The 20669-nt window shown below is 43.1% G+C and overlaps 1 protein-coding gene across 2 annotated transcripts in view; it reads left to right on the forward strand.

The window, feature by feature from the left end:
- Nucleotides 1-4809: 4809 nt before the first annotated feature.
- jmy (junction mediating and regulatory protein, p53 cofactor) overlaps nucleotides 4810-20669 on the forward strand; it is a 40044-nt gene continuing 24184 nt past the window's right edge. For both annotated transcript variants that reach the window (XR_010817675.1, XM_066711982.1), the window contains exon 1: nucleotides 4810-6247. Coding sequence is in view for 1 of the 2 variants with exons in the window: in XM_066711982.1 (XP_066568079.1) it covers nucleotides 5411-6247 (837 nt within the window). In the remaining variant the exon portion in view is untranslated. The remainder of the gene's footprint in view (nucleotides 6248-20669) is intronic.

Here is a 20669-nt window from a genome sequence, read left to right on the forward strand (position 1 = left end):
TTTCTTAATATGATTTTTGGGAGCTGCTAAGTTGTCCTTACAAAATGGCATTAAATGATCTGATGGTAAGTTCTCAAAAGTCTGTGACTTGTAGAACATGTTAAGTGACCTAGCAATCCTTGTCCATTTCTGTCACATCCATAACGCATGTTTCTTTGGGTGTTAAAAAACTAATGGTGAAACATTGAACCTTGAAATTTTAACATGACACAGTTCAAAAAGCACATTATCTAAATAGTGCATCATATTTAGTTATTTGTTTAAATGAGCCCTTGAATATGGCAACAAATTTGCATTTTTGTGTGCAAATGTCACATCCATAACGCTGGAATTGCCCTTTTACAACACTTGCACCATTGCTGACCCTAGGAGGGGACCTGGTGAAGGATGATGTATTCTAGGTATGTCTTAATAAAAGTCACACTGCCATAGTGGAATAGCCCCACTCTCCTGGCTTCAAACAAGCAACCTAACTTATGGTGTCCTCATCCCTGGGATCCAGTGACGTTTTGTCTTGAGTTTCAGTCTTTTTTCATAACAGCTCTGTGTATTTATTTTGTCTATGTGCCTCTAGCCGTGACCAAATCATGTCCACTGTGTAGCTTGCCCTGATAGAAGGACGATCAATGACCCTTGGCACCAAAGCCTACACATCCACTGCATATGAATCAGTTTAATATGAAGGAGCTCAGATTGATAGGGTAGATAAAAGCAATAAGTGTGAGTGAGTATTAAAACCATCAGGTGCACTACACAATTCCATACAGCCTTCTTAAAGGTGTCCCCTGTCCTACTGAAGGGGAAGTCTGGCTGGTTAGAGAATCCCGGAGCTTTACAGTTATGGTGTGCTAGGCAAGTGGCTGGACCATAAGGTGGGGCTTCAGTTTTGCAGCCTCCAGTGCTTCCTTCATGAGCTTAATCACTTTCAAGCAGGTCAGCGGCAGTTCAGCAATCTGAGCTCCTGATGAATGCAGGGGCAAATAATGGTATCCCTTCTGATTGTAGGTAATGCCTTGTGCTTGTATTTAATACACTGAGGCAGTTCAATACAGTCCTCATATTTCTTTCAGGAAGACAGCTGTTTCTTGAAGATCATGCCATGCTGCTGCCCCATAAGAACCATTTCTATTTGTATATTCATTTTCTGCAGCTAAAATCACAGTCTGCCCTCTAGTGGATGCAACACAAAACTGACCTAAAACATCACCTTACATCTCCCATGTATCCCTTCCTCTCAAAGTAATTAATCAAAGGCTGCGTTGCCTATTAAAATATTATACTCTGTATGGTTCTTTGGCTGGGACACATGCATAGCTACTGTAGCTCCCCAAACACTGAAAACAATACGCTTCTACATTATCCTTATTCTATGGAACATCTTGTGCGAAGGAAAATGCTTAGACAGAACACAATTAATATAAATAGACCAAGTTGGTTGTTGGAAGCAGAAGTTCCCTTTAAAAAATAGAAAGACAGACATTACCGAATGGGAAGAGCCTTCTGACCTGCCAATCAGTGAAAACATGTACCAAAGCTGCCCAATAGGGGCCCTCAATTGGGCTCCTCTTATACTAATAATCAATTCGTCACTTATGTTAAAAAAATACAAATACAAATATATTTAGTAAGCAGCGCTCACTTTTGATGCATGAGTTTTCCAGGGACAATCATAATTTTGAAGAACGACAGGTTATTATCTTATCCCTGGTTCCCTGAAAAAGAAAGACAGCCATTACTGAATGGGAAGAGCCTTCTGACCTGCCAATCAGTGAAAACATGTACCAAAGAGCCAGAGCAAGCTGCCCTCTGACGATGGGCACAACCTCTGTGTCTGATGCCTGGGTGCTGAACATGCCCAACAAGCACTGACAGGTGGATGCCCGCACAAAAGGGAAGTCATCACCACAGACGCCTCAGGTACAGGATGGGGCACTGTCTGGAATGAGATGGGAGTCAGAGGGATGTGGAGCGGTCTCTAGTCATCCACTCACATCACTGTACAGGAGCTGCAAGCTCAGGTGGTGGAACAAATCTGGAAGAGGCTGGGACGAGCTTGGGTCGACCTTTTCGCTACACAGGCGACGACTCACTGTCCTCTGTGGTTCTCCCTGGAAACGGGAGGCAGCCCGCTGGGTGTGGACGCCTTTGCTCACCCATGGCTGCAGGAACTGCTGTATGCCTTCCCCCCACTGCCACTTCCTCCACTGACACTGGAGAGGATTCGCCAGGAAGGAGCTCAAGTTCTCCTGAATGCCCCCGGTGGCCGAGACAGTTGTGGTTCGCAATGCTGGCACAGATGATCAGCGTGGATCCATGGCAGCTTCCGATTCAGCAGGACTTGAAAGGCACTGCCTGATGTCTATGGGGCTGCCTGATAATGTAGTGGAAACGCTGCAGTCGGCCAGGGCCCCCTCCACCAGGGCCCAATATACTTACTTATAAGTGGTCAACCTTCCAGAACTGGTGTCTAGCCAGACATGTGAATCCAGTGTCATGCCCCATGTTGACCATCCTGTGCTTCCTGCAACAGCTGCTAGAAGATGGGAAATCTGCATCCACATTGAAGGTACATCTGGCTGCCATCTCAGCATGCCATGATAAGATTGACAATGTCTCCCCAGGAGCCCATTTCCTGGCAACCCAATTTCTGAAGGGTTGAAGATGTTTGAAACCACCAATAAATGACACAATTCCAGACTGGGACTTGGAATTAGTTCTGCAAGGACTTAGCGGGTCTCCCTTTGAGCCCATTTCCACAACAGAGCTCCGGTTTCTGTCGCTCAAGGCAGCCTTCCTTGTAGCAATAACGTTGGCAAGGAGAATTAGTGAAATTCATGCCTTGTCCCTGGATAAAGCCTGTCTGATCTTCTCAGCAACCAATCACAGAGTAAAGCCATGTGTCCACCAAAGTGTTTTTTCCTGAGGCCAGTGTATTTTTTCAGTTGTTTGCAATGTGAGTGCCACGTATTTAAAAAGCCAGCAGCATGATGTGGCGCTGCGTGTCTATTCCCCGCTGAGCGCTGAGTGCTTGGCGTTTTTTTCTGGTCGCCAAGAGTTGAAAAATGTTCAACTTTGGGTAAAACGCAAAGTTCCAGTGTCCCTGGAAAACTCATTTATCCAAAAACAGAGCTGCTTACTAAATATATTTGTATGTTTTTAACATGAGTGACAAATTGATTATTAGTATAAGAGGAGCCCAAAATTGTCTTTTGTTTCCATGAAAGCTGTGCACCTGGGAAGAGCATCTGTCTTCCATGATGAATCAACCCCTTAATCCGATAGGTTTATCTGAAATTAAGTTTTCTCCTTTGACCAGCAAATAAAAAATACTTTACAGCTTGATACATGCTGAATTATAAATGCGAAAATAAGAGGTTAGAATACTGAAAATGAAAAACATGAATCTGCTGTGTTGGTACAGAGGTAAAATTACTTCATTCATGAGAATCACAACGTGTATGAAACGCACTTCAAAGATTCATCATACCCCTTGCATACATTATTAATTAATTCTGCTTTGTGAGCCATGAAAGAGAAGGAAGGTGTGCTTTCTCATTTACAGAGCATGCTTTTGATTTCTCTGGCATAATGGCCCATCATTACTTAAAACACTATGCACATCAAGCCCCCAGCAACAAATACAATATCTCCTATTCCTCTATGGTCAGCTGGGTCAATTTTGTATTATTGTTTTAATTTGCGAAGCACTCTGTGGCAATTTTGCGAAGGGCACTATACCAAATAAAAATTGATTGTTGATTGACTGATTTCAGATACAAAATACCTACCCTACAACTGTTTTTCTTCAACACCCCATCTGTCTGTCTCTGTTCTGGTGTCCTCTGTCTACCCCGTCCAGGACTTTGGTGGTGCTGTTGCATGGTCTAACACCTTCTGACCTGGCAGAAATAATACAGTGCTACTTTCCGGATCGAGAATTGTGCTCTGCTGAGGAAAACCTTCTCTATGTACCCTCTTTTAGGATGCACAATCCTTTCACTGCTATGCTCCCAGACTCTGGAGCTCTGTCCCTTGGGTGTCAGCCCCTCTTAAAAATAATACAAAATACTTACTTGTTTTATTACATATCAAAATAATACCAAATTACAATTCTTGCACTAATTAAAATAATGTATTCACATATGAATATGCTATTTATGTTTTTTTACTTTTTAGGAGTGTGTCATTTTAATAAACAATACAACTATACACTATCAGACTTAAATTTATACAGATTCGTGCTCTATTTACTCGAAAACTCTTGTTTTTATCCCAGTAATCTCAACTGCTAGTATAGGCCTAATATTTATATTAGTTAAATGCAAATTAATGCATCTTGTGTGGGTGATATGAGGCATCTCATTTTAATTGCAAATTCCAGTTACAGCCTTCCTCCCGCTGGGTTAGAAACCACCCGCCCAGGTCCTTATATGAGATGTCGGCTGATAAAGTCCTACCTCATAGTTATCCTAATAAAATATAAATATAGGTAATACTCAATCATAGGCAACACTCGCTGTTAATTAGTAAATTGGATTACTAGTAGAACATGTTATACTAACTGTATTGGACAGTATTTTCCCAGTGCAAGAGACTGCTAAAAATCAACTAGCTATTGTTCTCATTAATAATCATGATTTAATTGGATTTGTTTATTTATTTTTGTCGTGGCTGTTTTGTGGGGCGGAAAGCTTCTCGGGTTCACTACCTGCGCGCAGTGTGAGGCAGGACCCCCGCAGACAGCAGGGCAGCGGCGTGCGGGACTGATTGCGTCACCCCGTCCGCTGCGTGCCCCACGTGCAGATGTTTACGCTCCTAGCGCTACGTCAGCAGCGGCGGCGGCGGCGGCGCTCAGTCGGATGAAAACATTGTTATGGAGAGATGAGCGGCGGCACAGGCGACCGAGCCGGGCAGAGAGCGCTGGACGAGCTTGCGGGGACAAATCGGGACAGTCATGGGACAGCGCTCGGTTGACAACTAGGCCTATCCGGCGGAGGAGGACGGTGCACAATCCACACGGAGAGAAAGCGAGAACAACAAAGCCGTTTTGACAGCGCCGTCCCCAGGCTGCTTGTAAACAGATCCGCACACTTGACGCTGGGACCCGTCCGCATTGTCTGGAGGCTCTCCCGGGAACAAAACAGGCCTCTGTGCGATCGGGTAACAGGCAAGGGCAGAACAGATGGCCCGGCGACTGGGAACCGCGGGACCAGTTTAAAAGATCACCGTTTGTGTAGCCGCAAAGATGGCTGTTTTTCCGGGGGTTGTATGATTTCGGACGATGGACTTGGGAGAATTGGGATACAGACGCAGGCAGTAAGGAAGATCGCTCTGTTGAAAATACCGATCTGGTTATCAGCGGCCGTGGTCTGTGTCGGGCAGGGGGGAGTAGACTAGCTGTGGCCGGACGATGTCTTTCACGATGGAGGACGCGCTGGAGTCGGGCTGGGTGGCCGTGAGACCGCATGTGTTCGAGGAGAAGGAAAAGCACAAATTCGTCTTCATCGTGGCCTGGAATGAAGTGGAGGGGAAGTTCGCCATCACATGTCACAACAGGACTGTCCAGAGGAGGAGTGTGCCCCGGGACCCGGCCGCCGCGCAGGCCACCGACGGGCCGGCGTGTCCAGCACCAGGGCTGGACGAGGAGGATAAAGCGAAAACTTCCAGAGGTCCGGCCATAGAGAAGGCAGGAGGCGCCAGCCCGGCCAAGGTCAGGAGCAGCCCGCTTAAAGCAGAGGGCGCCAGTCCGGTTAAACTCCCAGGCGTCCGGGGCAAAAGTCCGCCAAGAGTGATGGACATTGAGGTCCTGGAGCCCCTTGCGATCAAGGAAGGCTCCGACACTCCGGAAAGCGAGGGAGCAGATGCGGAGGACTTGGAGAGCGGCGCCCGGGAGGACTGCAGCTGGGCAGGGCTGTTCTCCTTCCAGGATTTAAGAGCCGTTCACCTGCAGCTGTGCTCGGTCAACTCGGCCCTGGAGCCGTGCCTGCCCGCTTTCCCGGAGGAGCCCTCGGGCATGTGGACGGTGCTGTTCGGGCCGCCCGAGGTCACCCAGAGGGAGATGGACGCCCTGTGTTGCGAGCTGCAGGTCTACCTGGGCCACTCGCTGGACACCTGCGGCTGGAAGATCCTGTCCCAGGTGCTGTTCACCGAGAGCGGCGACCCGGAGGAGTACTACGAGAGCCTGAGCGAGCTGCGGAGGAAGGGCTACGAGGAGGCGCTGCAGCGGGCCAAGAGGCGCCTGCAGGAGGTAAGAGCTGAACAACGGAAAACCAGAACAATTTCGGGCTTTAGAAGAGCTTCAAACTAAGGATGTGTTTGTTTTCAGTGATTTAATAGTGATGCGCAGTTGGGTGTCCATCTCAGATCTCGGGTGAGTTGGACATGGACACCTACAAGGAGAAGCAGCTGGCGTTTCAACTGCCATTTGCACATTTAAATGCACAGGTGCTCTCTGTGACAGGTGTGGGAGAGCCAGGATATCATGGCATTGTGATGTATCTTATTGTTGCAAGTTTCCGCTCCATTTTTAGATGTCACTATTTCCAGATTAGATTACATGTTGGCTTTTTACAGTGTGGTCAAGTTGTGCGTTTTGCAGTTGAATATAGGTTCTAATTATAAAGTATAGTGAAGTGGAGAGGATGCAGGTTTTTACTGCAGATCGGTAGAAAGTTGCTGAGGTGTAGATGCTCATGCCAGCAGTGTCAGCCTTTTTACACCAAATGCAGTGTATTAGTGTACAAAGCTCAGACTCTTGAGGAGGGATAGTCCTGACACTTCAGACTCTGTATGACGATCAGTTCATACATTAATCCCAATTCTTGCTTTTCTCTGTGTTTGCTTTTTATTTGCTCTGATATATATGTTTACCGGGTTACTTGACAAAAAAAAAGGAGTCATTAGAAGCCTATTCAAATGATTGTAATAATATTTGGGGGAAAACCCACAGACGATGACATCGGTCTGTCTTCTATAGCCAGCACGTTTGAACTTTGTTAAATCAGTGCTTTTTAATATTAACCAAATATTAACCAGATCCTGCCTGGTTCTAGATTTGCTGCCTCAGCCCCGGAAGAGAGCCTGTTTCCTCCCTCTGCTGATAACAGGACAGCTTTGAGGCTGGGAGACTCTCTCTCTTTGTTTCAGAAACCTGTTCAGCTGTTGCATTTGAGGTGAGAAACACAACCCCAGGCAGAGGACACTTCCTCATACGCGCGTGCCTGATTTGGAGCTGAAATTTTGGGGGCAGGACCAGCACTCACTGAGTTTGTAATTGGCTGCTCTCTGTGCAGCAGTGCTGTAGTGTTAATATAATAAAAGAGTGGGATACAATAAGGTCCAAAGATGAGGTGGTAATATAATACAATAGTGCTGTACAAAGAGGGCCAAAGATGAGGTTGCGCTTGATGAGGTTTTCCCATACCACAATTTTGTGGGGAGGTCATGGTGTAGGTGTGTGTTTGTTTTTGCAATCGGTTCCTGCTGTGGTGACACATTACATTTAGACAGGATCTGTTTATGAGCAACCGCACAGTGTTTGAAACTGAATGCCAAATGTGGCGATACAGTCTGGTATTTTTTTTTTTTCCTGATATGTAATGTTTTCCTTCTGTGTGCACTACTTCTCTGTATGGAGATCTCCTTTCATTTCAACATGTCTGTAGTTCACACCAAATTTACTGCAGTCCAATGTCCGCTATTGTTGTGTGAAAAGAAAATTTGTGCTGAGACTGCGTGTTCGCCAGAGGTATGAGTCAAGGTTTAGATTTCTCTTAGGTCTGGGCAGTGTTTAATGAAAGTGTTCGAGCAGGAACTCATACCCAGCTGCTAATCTGAAGCACTTCTCTTCCAGCATGCAGGGCACTGCTCTGAATATTCACTGCACTGTGTAAATATCGGAGAGTGCAGTGAGAGTTGGGGGATGTGCGCTGACTGAGCCTGTGCAGTCCTGTCTGGAAGGAGAGCGCAGTTCTGACTTTAGTTGAGGAGTGAGAGGCGAGTGCTATTACACTGGAAAAAGCAATAAGAAGTTCCCAGACTCCTCCACTTATGCAGAAACAACATTGTGGTACACGGCAGGGCAGCAAAGGGACTGCAGTGAAGCATCAGTTGCTACAAACGCAAAGCAGACGAAAGAGAAAGTTGTCAGGTCTCCCTTTTATCAGATCAACTCAGAGAGGGAGAAACGTGTCCTCGGCAGTGACAGTCTGTGATGCACTCTTTAGCAGTATGATTGTTGCAGCTCAGTGGGAAGAAAAATGCTATGAAGGCTTGGCCCAATTACATGTTTTGCTTCACTGTAATTTCTAACGTTGATCAAAAACGTCAGCAACAATAATCAAGATGTTTAAAAAAATAACGATTCGCTGCTTTTTTATTTTGCATTAGCTCATTGACTTGCAAAAGACTGCTAGTTAATGTCAGTGTGAGTCAGGAAGTGAGCGCCTGTTTAATTTTGGGGGAAAGTACTATGAGAAATACAGGATTATTTACCATTTGTGTTGAACATTGGAGAGGATATACCTAGGGACGAACTGGGGCTCAGTAGCAGCAGCAACACATCCACACAAACCCTTGATCGCTGACATTTTTCTTTTCTTACTAGTGGACAACATATTTAGGCCAAGTCAGTTTCTTCCCTTGTTGCTTTTACTTTTTGTATCAGTCTTCCCCAAAAGTAAGCATTGTCATTCAAATAGATATTTAGAGTACTTTGTCACCTAGGTGTTTATATGGTTGTTTTCAATCATGACAGACATTACACCGATCAGCCATAACATTATGACCACCTGCCTAATATTGTGTAGGTCCCAAAACAGCCCTGACCCATCAAGGCATGGACTCCACTAGACCTCTGAAGGTGTGCTGTGGTATCTGGCACCAAGATGTTAGCAGCAGATCCTTTAAGTCCTGTAAGTTGTGAGGTGGGGCCTCCATGGATCGGACTTGTTTGTCCAGCACATCCCACAGATGCTCGATTGGATTGAGATCTGGGGAATTTGGAGGCCAAGTCAACACCTTGAACTCGTGATTCATCAGACCAGGCCACCTTTTTCCATTGCTCCGTGGTCCAGTTCTGATGCCCACGTGCCCATTGTAGGCGCTTTCGGCAGTGGACAGGGGTCAGCATGGGCACGCTGACTGGTCTGTGGCTACGCAGCCCCATACGCAACAAACTGCGATGCACTGTGTGTTCTGACACCTTTCTATCAGAACCAGCATGAACTTTTTCAGCAATTTGAGCTACAGTAGCTCGTCTGTTGGATCGGACCACATGGCCCAGCCTTCACTCCCCACGTGCATCAGTGAGCCTTGGCCGCCCATGACCCTGTCGCCGGTTCACCGCTTTTCCTTCCTTGGACCACTTTTGATAGGTACTGACTACTGCAGACCGGGAACACCCCACAAGAGCTGCAGTTTTGGAGATGCTCTGACCCAGTCGCCTAGCCATCACAATTTGGCCCTTGTCAAAGTCGCTCAGATCCTTACGATTGCCCATTTTTCCTGCTTCTTTGAGGACAAAATGTTCACTTGCTGCCTAATATATCCCACCCACTGACCGGTGCCATGATAACGAGATTATCAGTGTTATTCACTTCACCTGTCAGTGGTCAAAATGTTATGGCTGATCGGTGTATAACTGTAGTCTGTAAACCACTTTTTAATGCAGTTTTCCAGCATACCTAAGATCTTCAAAAACCAACACAAGCTCTATTGATTGAATGTGCTGAGAAATTGGCTGATTTTCAGAAGCTGTTGTTAGTGGGCCTTGGCAGCTGCTCCTGTGCACTGAGTTTCTGAAGGCTCATTTTGCTTCATTTTTGTTGGCTACAGTCTTAAAGGGTTACAACAAGAGATTTTCAAACAGTGTGGAGTGAGAGGAGGGCAAATGGAGATTTTCTTTTAACACCAGTGATCTGGCCGTCTCTTAATGCATCCCACTGAGTTAAAATCAACAGGATTATTTGGTGGAAATACCCATCATTCTGTGTGTTATAACTGTGTCTCCCTGTGTGGGTTCTTAATCTTTAAATGCGAATGATCCAAATCTACTCTTACTAAGGCGCACATTCAATGCAAAGTTCTGCCCCTCTGCTAATTTCAAATGGCAAAACCAGAAGTTGAAAGTGTATTTTTAATTTGGTAGAATTTTGAAGTCAAGTGATTGCATCAGGTACAGGATTTCCCCCCGTCCTCAATTTCTGTGCCGTCCAGGCCTGAATTTACATCTGCAGCATATTCTAATTTCTTCCCTGTGCCAGTTTGGATACACATTCAAATTCATTGTCGTAGCACTCACATTGACAGTTGTGCTTAATTTGTTATTAAAACCAGTGAAGTAGTATATTTTAATTTAGTGCAAATAGGAAATCATACAGTACTGAGATTTGAGTTTTTTTTCTGCCTTTTTGTACTGCTTTCCTATTTAGGGCTAGTCTTGCAAGTCTATCCAGGGTGCTTTAGTGGCTGTGTGTGATAATTAATCTTTTTGTACAAGGCAGGAGTAGCTGGCATCCGGTGGCATGACTGTGTTTTCAGTAACCCTGTATTATTTTCCAGGAAAGGCAGCATTTCCTTATCGGGCTTTCTCACTTCCCACTGTCTAGCAGCAATTTACTGTGGCACAGAAAGATATAGCTCTTTGCTTTTAAGTTTCATCATGATGGTGGTAAAATACAGGTTTGCAATTGAATTGTAATAATCACTTTCTAATTCCCTCTCTTGAGGTGGAGGAGGGATGTTTTGAAGTGCAGTTGTAAAATTAACCTTTACTACCTTACTTCCTTTTCATAGACCACATATACTGTATTCCAACAGTGGCATTGGCACATTGTTTTTTAAAATATATATATATCAATTCAAACAGACAGATAGTGAACCATTTGTAGTGCTTACCTCTTCATCCCTAGGAGTTTCCTCTTTTGGCACTGAACATTGGAGACTTGCCCAAATTTCCAAAGTGCAAAGCTCTTTATTTTTGTTGTAACGAACAAACATGTGTATGGGTATTATGGATCACTTTTGGTTCTAATTGGTTGTTTATTAATTAGTGGACATCTGTTATGATTTGTGTTGTGACAGGCTGTTTGCATTGCACTATACTGGCTATGCATTCCTGGTGGCAGAACGAAAACAATCAATACAGTAATGGGCCATTTGGCTGGAGGAGCTGTATTCAGCCAGTGTGGAGGACTGTGCTTACAGTTGTTCAGATGTCCCCTGATGCTAGAGAAGGCCTTTTACTATCAAGTTAAAGAAATTACTGAACTTTGGGGAAAAAGATTACAATGAATTCTAGGCCTATATTCTTTAATTGATAAAGTGATGGAAGCAGTTACTTGGTTAGTCACTAGACAGCAGTGTCCTTTAAGCCCAGTCTTCGAGGACCACAATCAAGTGCATTTTGAGTTACAAGAATCGGTAGCCCAGCTTGAGTGAACGCCAGCAGCAGCCTGGCCCTCCAGGATCTGATGTGAAGAACAGTGCTATACAGTAGATGGGCACAGCTCTCGCATGGCATCTGAATATGTGCTGACCTTTAATTACGAAATAAGGGGTTTCTGTTCCCTGCATTTTTTTTTATTTTTTTTTTCATGTGCATTCAATGATGAAATATACCAGTGTTTAAAAGCACCTCTATTGCAAACAAATTATTCCAGGGACTTTCAAAATTAATTTGAAGATAGTTTGTTACAACCATCATTCAAGTCAAGGAAGGTAGGCAGGCCGTTTGATTCCTGGCTCGTAGTATGAAGTGCACAGCCTGGTCTTTCTGTGAAGGAGACGATATCAGCAGGCTTTTCTATGGGCCTTCCTAAGGCCTTAAATGGAGAACAGATCTGCTGTCAGTAAAGCAGTTTTGTGCAGGATTAGGCTAAACATCATAATCACACCACTGAATGCTGCTCTGTTTCACAGCTGAGCACCCAAGCACAGCACAGCACAGCTCGACCCACACTGTAGTGCTGCTCATTCATTCATTCATTCACTAGCAAAGGGGCCTTTTACACTTTTGTAGGCAAACATCTGACACAACGCTGTGAGGGTAGGCAGCATGTGTGTGTGAAAAAGAAAAGTGCATATGGTTCAGTAAAACACTATTTCATTTGTTGATTATTATTATTATTATTATTGAATGGAGGACAGATGGCCCTGCTCCGGCGCTAATTTTTCTTTGTTTTCACGGCATAGTTATCAGGATAAATGTCTTCGCAGCTGATACACTGCAATCAGGCCTCAGCTGCTCATGAGAGCATATGATAATACGGCTGAGCCCCTCCACCCCCTGTCCCAGCATGGAGCTGTCAGCCATTGTGTCACTTCTGTCCCCCTGCTGTCACTGTACCCCAGCGTATGGCAACACATAGGATACTGTAAAACTGTGGCTTCCCACCCAGACTCCTTCCAGACCCATTGCTATACACCTACCTGACTGACCTCCATCTGTTTAAGAGCTATATATAAAAAACACACACAAGGTTGCAATTAGACAATCATTAGTTCAATTAATGTTGAAATTAAGAGCTTATTTGTAAAAAACAGCAGCCGATACAGGGAAAGGAGGTGGTGTAAGTTGGTAGAAGGTGCCACCAGAACACTGAAAATTGCAGTTCAAGCTGTATGAATTGGATTATTATTATTATTATTTTTTTTTTTTTTTAACTGAACGGATTGCAAAGTGAAATATAAAAAAAGACAACCATTAGTAGCCTTTTATCAGCCAGGTTTTTGGGGTGGAGTTCCTTGTTGGAGTGAAGGGAGTTAGTTTGGGCTGTTTATTGACGATTGGGTACAGTACCTTCAGCTCCCTCCACAGATTTTCTATGGGATTAAGGTCTGGAGACTGGCTAGGCCACTCCAGGACCTTAATGTGCTTCTTCTTGAGCCACTCCTTTGTTGCCTTGGCTGTGTGTTTTGGGTCATTGTCATGCTGGAATACCCATCCATGACCCATTTTCAATGCCCTGGCTGAGGGAAGGAGGTTCTCACCCAAGATTTGACAGTACATGGCCCCGTCCATTGTCCCTTTGATGCGGTGCAGTTGTCCTGTCCCCTTAGCAGAAAAACACCCCCAAAGCATAATGTTTCCACCTCCATGTTTGACGGTGGGGATGGTGTTCTTGGGGTCATTCCTCCTCCTCCAAACACGGCGAGTTGAGTTGATGCCAAAGAGCTCGATTTTGGTCTCATCTGACCACAACACTTTCACCCAGTTCTCCTCTGAATCATTCAGATGTTCATTGGCAAACTTCAGACGGGCGCTGCAGGATTTCAGTCCTTCACGGCGTAGTGTGTTACCAATTGTTTTCTTGGTGACTATGGTCCCAGCTGCCTTGAGATCATTAACAAGATCCTCCCGTGTAGTTCTGGGCTGATTCCTCACCGTTCTCATGATCATTGAAACTCCACGAGGTGAGATCTTGCATGGAGCCCCAGACCGAGGGAGACTGACAGTTATTTTGTGTTTCTTCCATTTGTGAATAATCGCACCAACTGTTGTCACCTTCTCACCAAGCTGTTTGGCGATGGTCTTGTAGCCCATTCCAGCCTTGTGTAGGTCTACAATCTTGTCCCTGACATTCTTGGACAGCTCTTTGGTCTTGGCCATGGTGGAGAGTTTGGAATCTGATTGAATGATTGCTTCTGTGGACAGGTGTCTTTTATACAGGTAACGAGCTGAGATTAGGAGAGTCCCTTTAAGAGAGTGCTCCTAATCTCAGCTCGTTACCTGTATAAAAGACACCTGGGAGACAGAAATCTTGCTGATTGATAGAGGATCAAATACTTATTTCCCTCATTAGCATGCAAATCAATTTATAACTTTTTTGAAATGCATTTTTCTGGATTGTTTTGTTGTTATTCTGTCTCTCACTCTGCTCTGAAATAGAGGCTGGCGGGCAGCCCTTGGTCCTGTGATCAGGGTCAGTACTGTGTTGTCAGCTTTTGTCTTCTTTGCGTGTTGTCCGCAGCAGTTCCTGCTGTCATGCACATGGACAAGGGGTAAGGCAGGACACGGCACCAGGATTAGCTTTTTAGAAAAATACTGCCTCAAAAAAGTGTGTCCGTAAAGTTGTCTTATGTAAATTTAACAAAATGCTTTTGTTTCAGTCTACTGAAGCACTACTGAAAAGCAAGCCAGACAAAGACCCTGAAAGTGAATGTATTGTTGTCAGTATTCCAAGTTGTAAATTTTATTTTTTCTCTAATTCCTGTTTTTGATGATTTGTAGTTAGAGGCAAGTACTGTGATACATTGAAGGGTGTTCAGCCTCTTCAGATGTTTAAAATGGGCTTTATTTCTGTATAAACATACAAGATCAAAAGACTTGGGATTATCTGCACTCTAGAACCTTGCTATTAGTTTCAAGCAAAGTTAATTAGAACAAAGCCAAACTAGTGTGAACAACTTTCTAACGTTTCTCCTGTTGCCTGTTGCCAGATATCAAACACTGAACAGATGAGGGAGTGAGGAGGGGGACTGGGGAGCCCACTTTAAATGGACAACGTAATGACTGGAAAACAACCAAATGAGAGAAATAAGTGGCAGGAAATAAATTTGCAGCACCACATATGCTGTGAGAAACTGAAATAAATAATGGAGTGGAACAGCAATGTAAACAAAGCCTGCTCTTGGCTGGGGATTGAACCAAGCATTTTGTAGACCTTCAAATTTCATTTCTTTAATACCAGAGCACCCCTGAGATCAAACTTACAAAATGACCTAACATGAAAACAGCAGATAATTAGGTCCTATAGTGAAAAAAAAAAAAAAAAGGTTTAATTTTCATATAGTGTAAAATTAGAATATGAAAAATAAGATTTCAGCTTTGTCCATTTTAAAAGTCCTCTGTATTAGTTGAGTTATGTATAAATCCTCAGTGCTTTGGTAAAGCATAAATCTGCACTTGCATAGACTGTGTAAAATTAAAAAAAAAAAAAAAAATTGTCCGCTCTTGTTGAATGAACTTCCTGTAGCTATCAGCCAGGGAAGAATCCGCTGAAATACTGGGGTTTTCCATGACTTAATGATGGGTGTGGGAGAAGATGTATAGAAGTCCAAAGCATGTTTCCATCTTTATTAAACACCAGGGTGTTCTGCAGGCCTTCTACGATGAGAGTTTATTTTCCTTTTAGAACAATGTTTTTCTGTGTTCTGTGAAACAGACACAAATCGTATAGTGCTATCTACAGTATTTACAGTATTGCAAAGTAAGTTTTACTATTTTCTTATGAATAAATTAGTAATAGGAAGCATTGTGGTAAAGTCATTAATTAGGAAACACAGCAGTTTAGAGACCTTATCGAGGCATATTGGCATTGTATGAAATGCAGTGACAGAAACAACATTTTTTTAAATATATTTCTGCTGTGGAACTGTCATTGTGATCCAGAAAGCTTTTCAAATATGTGTTTTGTGTTTTTCTTTTGCTCTGCTTCAGCTGAAAGGAAAATGTTTTTAGCAGGCCAACATACCATGGGTTACTCCTACTCCTTATTAATGAGCAACAATGAACCTGACTACCGTGGCCATGACTGGTAGCAGCGCAGTCCTCCTTAATCACTTCATTGCAGTGTGTCAAGAGTTTGGCCTACTTCTTAAATGAGATTGAATCGTTCTGGGCTTCCACTGGACCATTGATTAGATCTACATTATTTGAATGAGTAGTTTACAGTCAACCTACATTGCCTCCTGCTAGTACTGTGCTGGATTAACAAATCAGCAGACTGTAATGGGAAATGCTTGTGCAACGGTAGAATTGGCAAATTGCTATATTATTCAGCATGCTTGTGTTTTACAAGCATTTTTAACCTGTGAATACAATAACAGCTATTGTATTGTACTCTTTTATCTGAAGGGGATTTTTCAATTTTTTTTTTAAATAAATATTAAGAGGGTAGAATAAATAAACATCACTCACTGAAAACAGTTTAATACAAAACTAGCCAGGAATGTAGTCTCCATTTGTGATGTGAACTCAAACTGTTTTGTGTTAACAACTTGGTTTACACACCCTTCACAGTTTCTGAAGTTTCACACATTGCACACCATTCAAAATATAAATATATAAACTTGGGTAACACTCAAAAACAAATTAGCATATAGTGATATCACTAAACAATGTGTTGCAATGCACCATGTAATGTTTGATACAAAAATCCAATGGTAGCTCCTTGTCATTGTCTTACACATTTTGGGAGAAGTTATTCGTGGTACTCAGATTTTGAAACAATTACTGAGCCCTGCAGAGACGTATAGCGGTCAAATATTTTGGATGTCTGGATGCTTAACATGCTATCAAAGCAGGCTACTGTCGTAAGTATTGAATAATTCACTCTTCTCCTAAGGGTTACCAGTGGCGGCCCTGTGCATTGTGTCCCATATAAATGTACCAAGTATGTTCAGTAATCTCAAAGGAGCACCATTTACCTTCTCATACAGTGTAGAGAGTCCAGTATAGACCAATTATTCACTTCAAGGTTTGTTTTTAAAAGTGCATATATTATTATTTGTTTTGTTTGTTCATTCTGGAATGACTAAAACTAGCAGACTACTTTATTTTAAAAATAACTTGAAAGGTGTTCTAATTACAGTGGGCTATTTTCAGGAAGCAGTTCAGCTACACTAAATATTAAAAAAAAAAAGAGGGTCTTCATGTGACACTTTACAATGTCAGTGTTTTTGGTAAATATACCATTGGTAAATGTTTGACAAGTAGTTGTTGTGCAATGACTACTTGACAAACATTTACCAGATGTATATTTACAGTATCATCCCATGTGTACAATGGTGTAATTTTTCCTGTCCAGCAGCCGCCTGTCAAAGATGCGAAAATGAAAAAAGCAGTAGGCAGTAGTCTTGCCCCCGATTCCCCACCAATTTGTTACCTCAAACACTGTCTGAGTGAATTTCCTCTGAAGTGTAGGCTAGGATGTAGCATCTGAAGGTTCAGAATTCTTACAAACCTTAAGATTGTTACTGTGTTTCAGAGACTTTGCTACATATTCTGCTTGGGACGGGTTAGTTTCAAGTGCTTATTTTCTTTGTCTCCCCTGCCCAACGTGTTTTCAATTTAAATAAAATATAATTTTGGAGGCAAACTTCTCTCCCCTCCCACCATAGCAATCCATCATCCAACCTATAAAGAAAGGAGGCAAGCCAGTGACTTCTCCGCTGTGTCACTGCAGTATGATTCTCCCCACGCCTGTGCTCAAATAGAGGTCTGCATCAAAGCTAATTCTGTAGGAAAAACATTCCAGTTAGCGTAGCCATATGATATATTACGGACAGATGAACAAAAATAGATTGACTAAGGGAAACAATGAAAATGTTTTGTATGTTCAGTGGTCTTTTACTTTAAAGGTAAAGTTTAAATCACACAGTTTGCATATAGCAAGGTTTCAAGGTAATTAAATAATGTATAGATCAGTGTCAGTTGGTAAAGAGTGCCCCAGATGCCACAGTTTGCAAGATCATGTTTAATCAGGTAATTTCACCTATTGTTAAGAAGCATTGTGTGCAACTCATTGTTGCTAGGAAACTGTTACACAGCATTAGTCTATCGGAGTCAGGGCCTATGGTAACAACTCACGTTTCAGTCGTTTATTTAAGCCTTCGTTAAAAAATAAATGAAATGACAATGTGCCCATTCTGTGTCTTAAAACCGGTTTAATTTGCCTTTCATTATTCTAGTAGGAGCATTATGTGCCTTGTCTTGCCAGGACTATGTGAAAACAGTAGTACAGAGTACAAAGTACAGAGAGCAGACCTTGAACTCGCAAAGCTTAATGAAATATCGAATTGGAGAACAAGTAATAATCTCCTCAGCAGGATGTACTTTTACAAGTGTAACAATCTTCAGCAAAAGTGCTTCTCACACTTACCTATTCGCCCTAGGGGACCCCTCAGGTTTGTGGTCACAGCATTCATGGACCTGTCTAGCAGGTTGTAACATGCTAAACCGCCCGTCCTAAATCACCCCATATAGAAATCACCTGGGATGAAACTGAGGATGAAGATCTGTAGTGTGAAATGATTGTGTCCAAACCCAGGGGCTAGCCTCACCCCAGAGGAAGGACAGTGAAGCTCAGTGTTGAGTCACCTTGGGGCTGCCCACGGGGTGGCTGCTGTAGAGTGAAAATGGCTACAGTCAACACCAGCCAGTCATCTACAGTGTGTTTAGGAGTATGAAAAATGACAACTCAAACAGTAGTGTGGGTATGAACCTATCTGTCCATTAGTTTTCTGATTTGCTGCAGTCCCAATAATCATCTTATAGACCACTGTACAGGCCTGTACAGGAAATATACTTTTCTCCCATCTAATTTCCAGTTGTGATGTTATCAGTTAGTACCTCTGGTTTTGCCACAGCCTTTCGAAAGGCCTCCACTGCATTTGACAGGTTGCAGGGGTTTCTGGAAGCCAGTGCTCATACTGTAAACATGAGCAACTGAACAAATCCAGAACAACTTGGCAACACTAGGCATAAAAGTAACACTAACAGGGTTATCAGTGGCTAACAGTGATTTAACCAAAGCAGGACACCTCCAATCACTTACTAAACCTCGGCATGGGACTGAATTGTAAGTAGGGGGCTGGAGAAATGATTCTGTCAAGGAGATTTCTCATTTGTGCTGTAAACGGTTTGGCTAATACCAGTACTGCATTGTAGGAGGGGTTTTAAAATGTGATGCATTGGTTTCGACTAGCAGAAGGACTATTTTACAGTACAATGATTGTAACAGAACTGAACAAAGGATGCTATCATCCTCTAATCCCTCTGACTTAGGCTGAGCCCTTCTCTGAGCAACACAGTAAAAAGCACATGGTCACAGGGCTATATCGCTCTGGGTTGGATGACCAGCAGCCTGTGAATGATGTGCCACCACGATGGCTTAGGCTACCGTCTTCACATGACTTTATTTTGGCCTTTCAGAGTCCAGTGCAGTGGCCGGGAGGACATGGCTCCTTTTTTATGACCACACAAGAGCAGTGAGAGGAAACCAAATGAGCTTTAACTTGGTATGTGAACCACGAGATCCTGCCTCTGGTTTGCAGCTCATCCATCAGCTGTCATGTGTTTCTCTGCAGCAGCAGTGCTGGTGTTAGCCATGTGTTATGCTGCATGACATATACACCTGTGAAGCTGGAACATTGTGTTATTACACGTATATAGCAAGCTAACCCTTCTTCACACAGAGATACTTCTTCACACAGAAAGTTGTCACAATCTGGAACAAACTCCCCAGCGATGTGGTTGAAGCTGAAAATTTGGGAACATTTAAAAATAGACTGGATAGGATCCTTGGATCAATTCGTTATTAATGGACACCAAACGAGCACGATAGGTCGAATGGCCTCTTTCAGGGACTTTCTTATGTATTAACAACCACTTATAAATATTTACCAATAACTGGCTTGTCAATGTTTTGAAGATTTGTGGGTCAAGAGGCAAGTAATAGTAGAAATAAACATTTAACAGTAAAATATACTGGGCAAGATTTACATAGAGTAAAGCCTGTGTCACTGTATCACTGTGAGTAGAGTTTGGGAGATGTTGGAAAAACCCTATTGGCTCTGTCAGTCTTGGTTTCATATGGTTGTGCTTGAGAGACAAGCCAGTCCCCCCTCCCTCGCCATCCCTGCCATTGGAAGATTATATACACTAGCCTGCAGCTGAGGCTGGGGTCCATTACGATGTTTGTCGGGCTGTGCTGGGAGCCAAGGTAAACAGTGGCTGCTGTGTTAAAGCTGAATCAAGCAGTGTTTTCCTAGTCATTTAAAGCATGAAAGAAATTGCTTGAGAAGTTGCTTGGGAAACAAGATCTCATTCACGTCCAATACAACCTGAGTTTTTTTTAATTTGGTTTAAAAAACAAAGAACAAAAAAACGACGGCACAACTGGACCCAGTATTCCTGGACATCTGCAGGATGAGCAACAAGCCAGTAATAATGCCTTTAACAACAATGTGATGAAGTATAGGACGACTACACAAATCATTGAGCCTAATCTCACACAGCTTGAGAACCATAAACCATGTTAAATGTCTTAATTTGCCTATATATTATTGTAAAATGCATAGACACTCTAACTATGAGAGGCAATTGTTCATAAGGATGATCAGCCATAGTCTCCTCAGCAAACTTTGTCTAAGCTGTGAAATATTGCTTTTTTTCTCAGACTCTGCAAAGAACCGTATTGAGAGATGGGTCCCTTAGCTTTTGTAAATGAAGTCGGAAGTCAGAGCTCCCCCCCACTTGGGATTTGTACTCCAAGCACTCTGCACCACAGAAGAGTGATAAACCCACTTTTTAAATAATGTACTGTCCTGAAATACAAAGACGTAATGCTTGACCAGAAATGAGAGTATCCCTTTAGTCTGCCAGAAGATATTTTTGGTAGTATTTATTTGCGTCTGGTTCCTCTCTGTTCCACTGCATCCCTTCTGGGTCCCACTGATATTTGGTGTGTTTCCAAGTGGATATCTGAGCTCAACAAATTATTCATTGTGATCTCCAGGGGCTGGTTTGTTTGTACTCCTGAAGGTTAGCACAGAAATGAAGAAACCCAGCATCTGTTAATAGGACATTGTGTTTAAAGTCCACTGAGTCATGAATGCAGCATTCCAGATTTCAGGGTGAACATTTTTAACTATCACTGAGCTTAGAT

The sequence above is a fragment of the Amia ocellicauda genome, chromosome 8, assembly GCF_036373705.1.
Source record: "Amia ocellicauda isolate fAmiCal2 chromosome 8, fAmiCal2.hap1, whole genome shotgun sequence".
Lineage (NCBI taxonomy): Eukaryota > Metazoa > Chordata > Actinopteri > Amiiformes > Amiidae > Amia > Amia ocellicauda.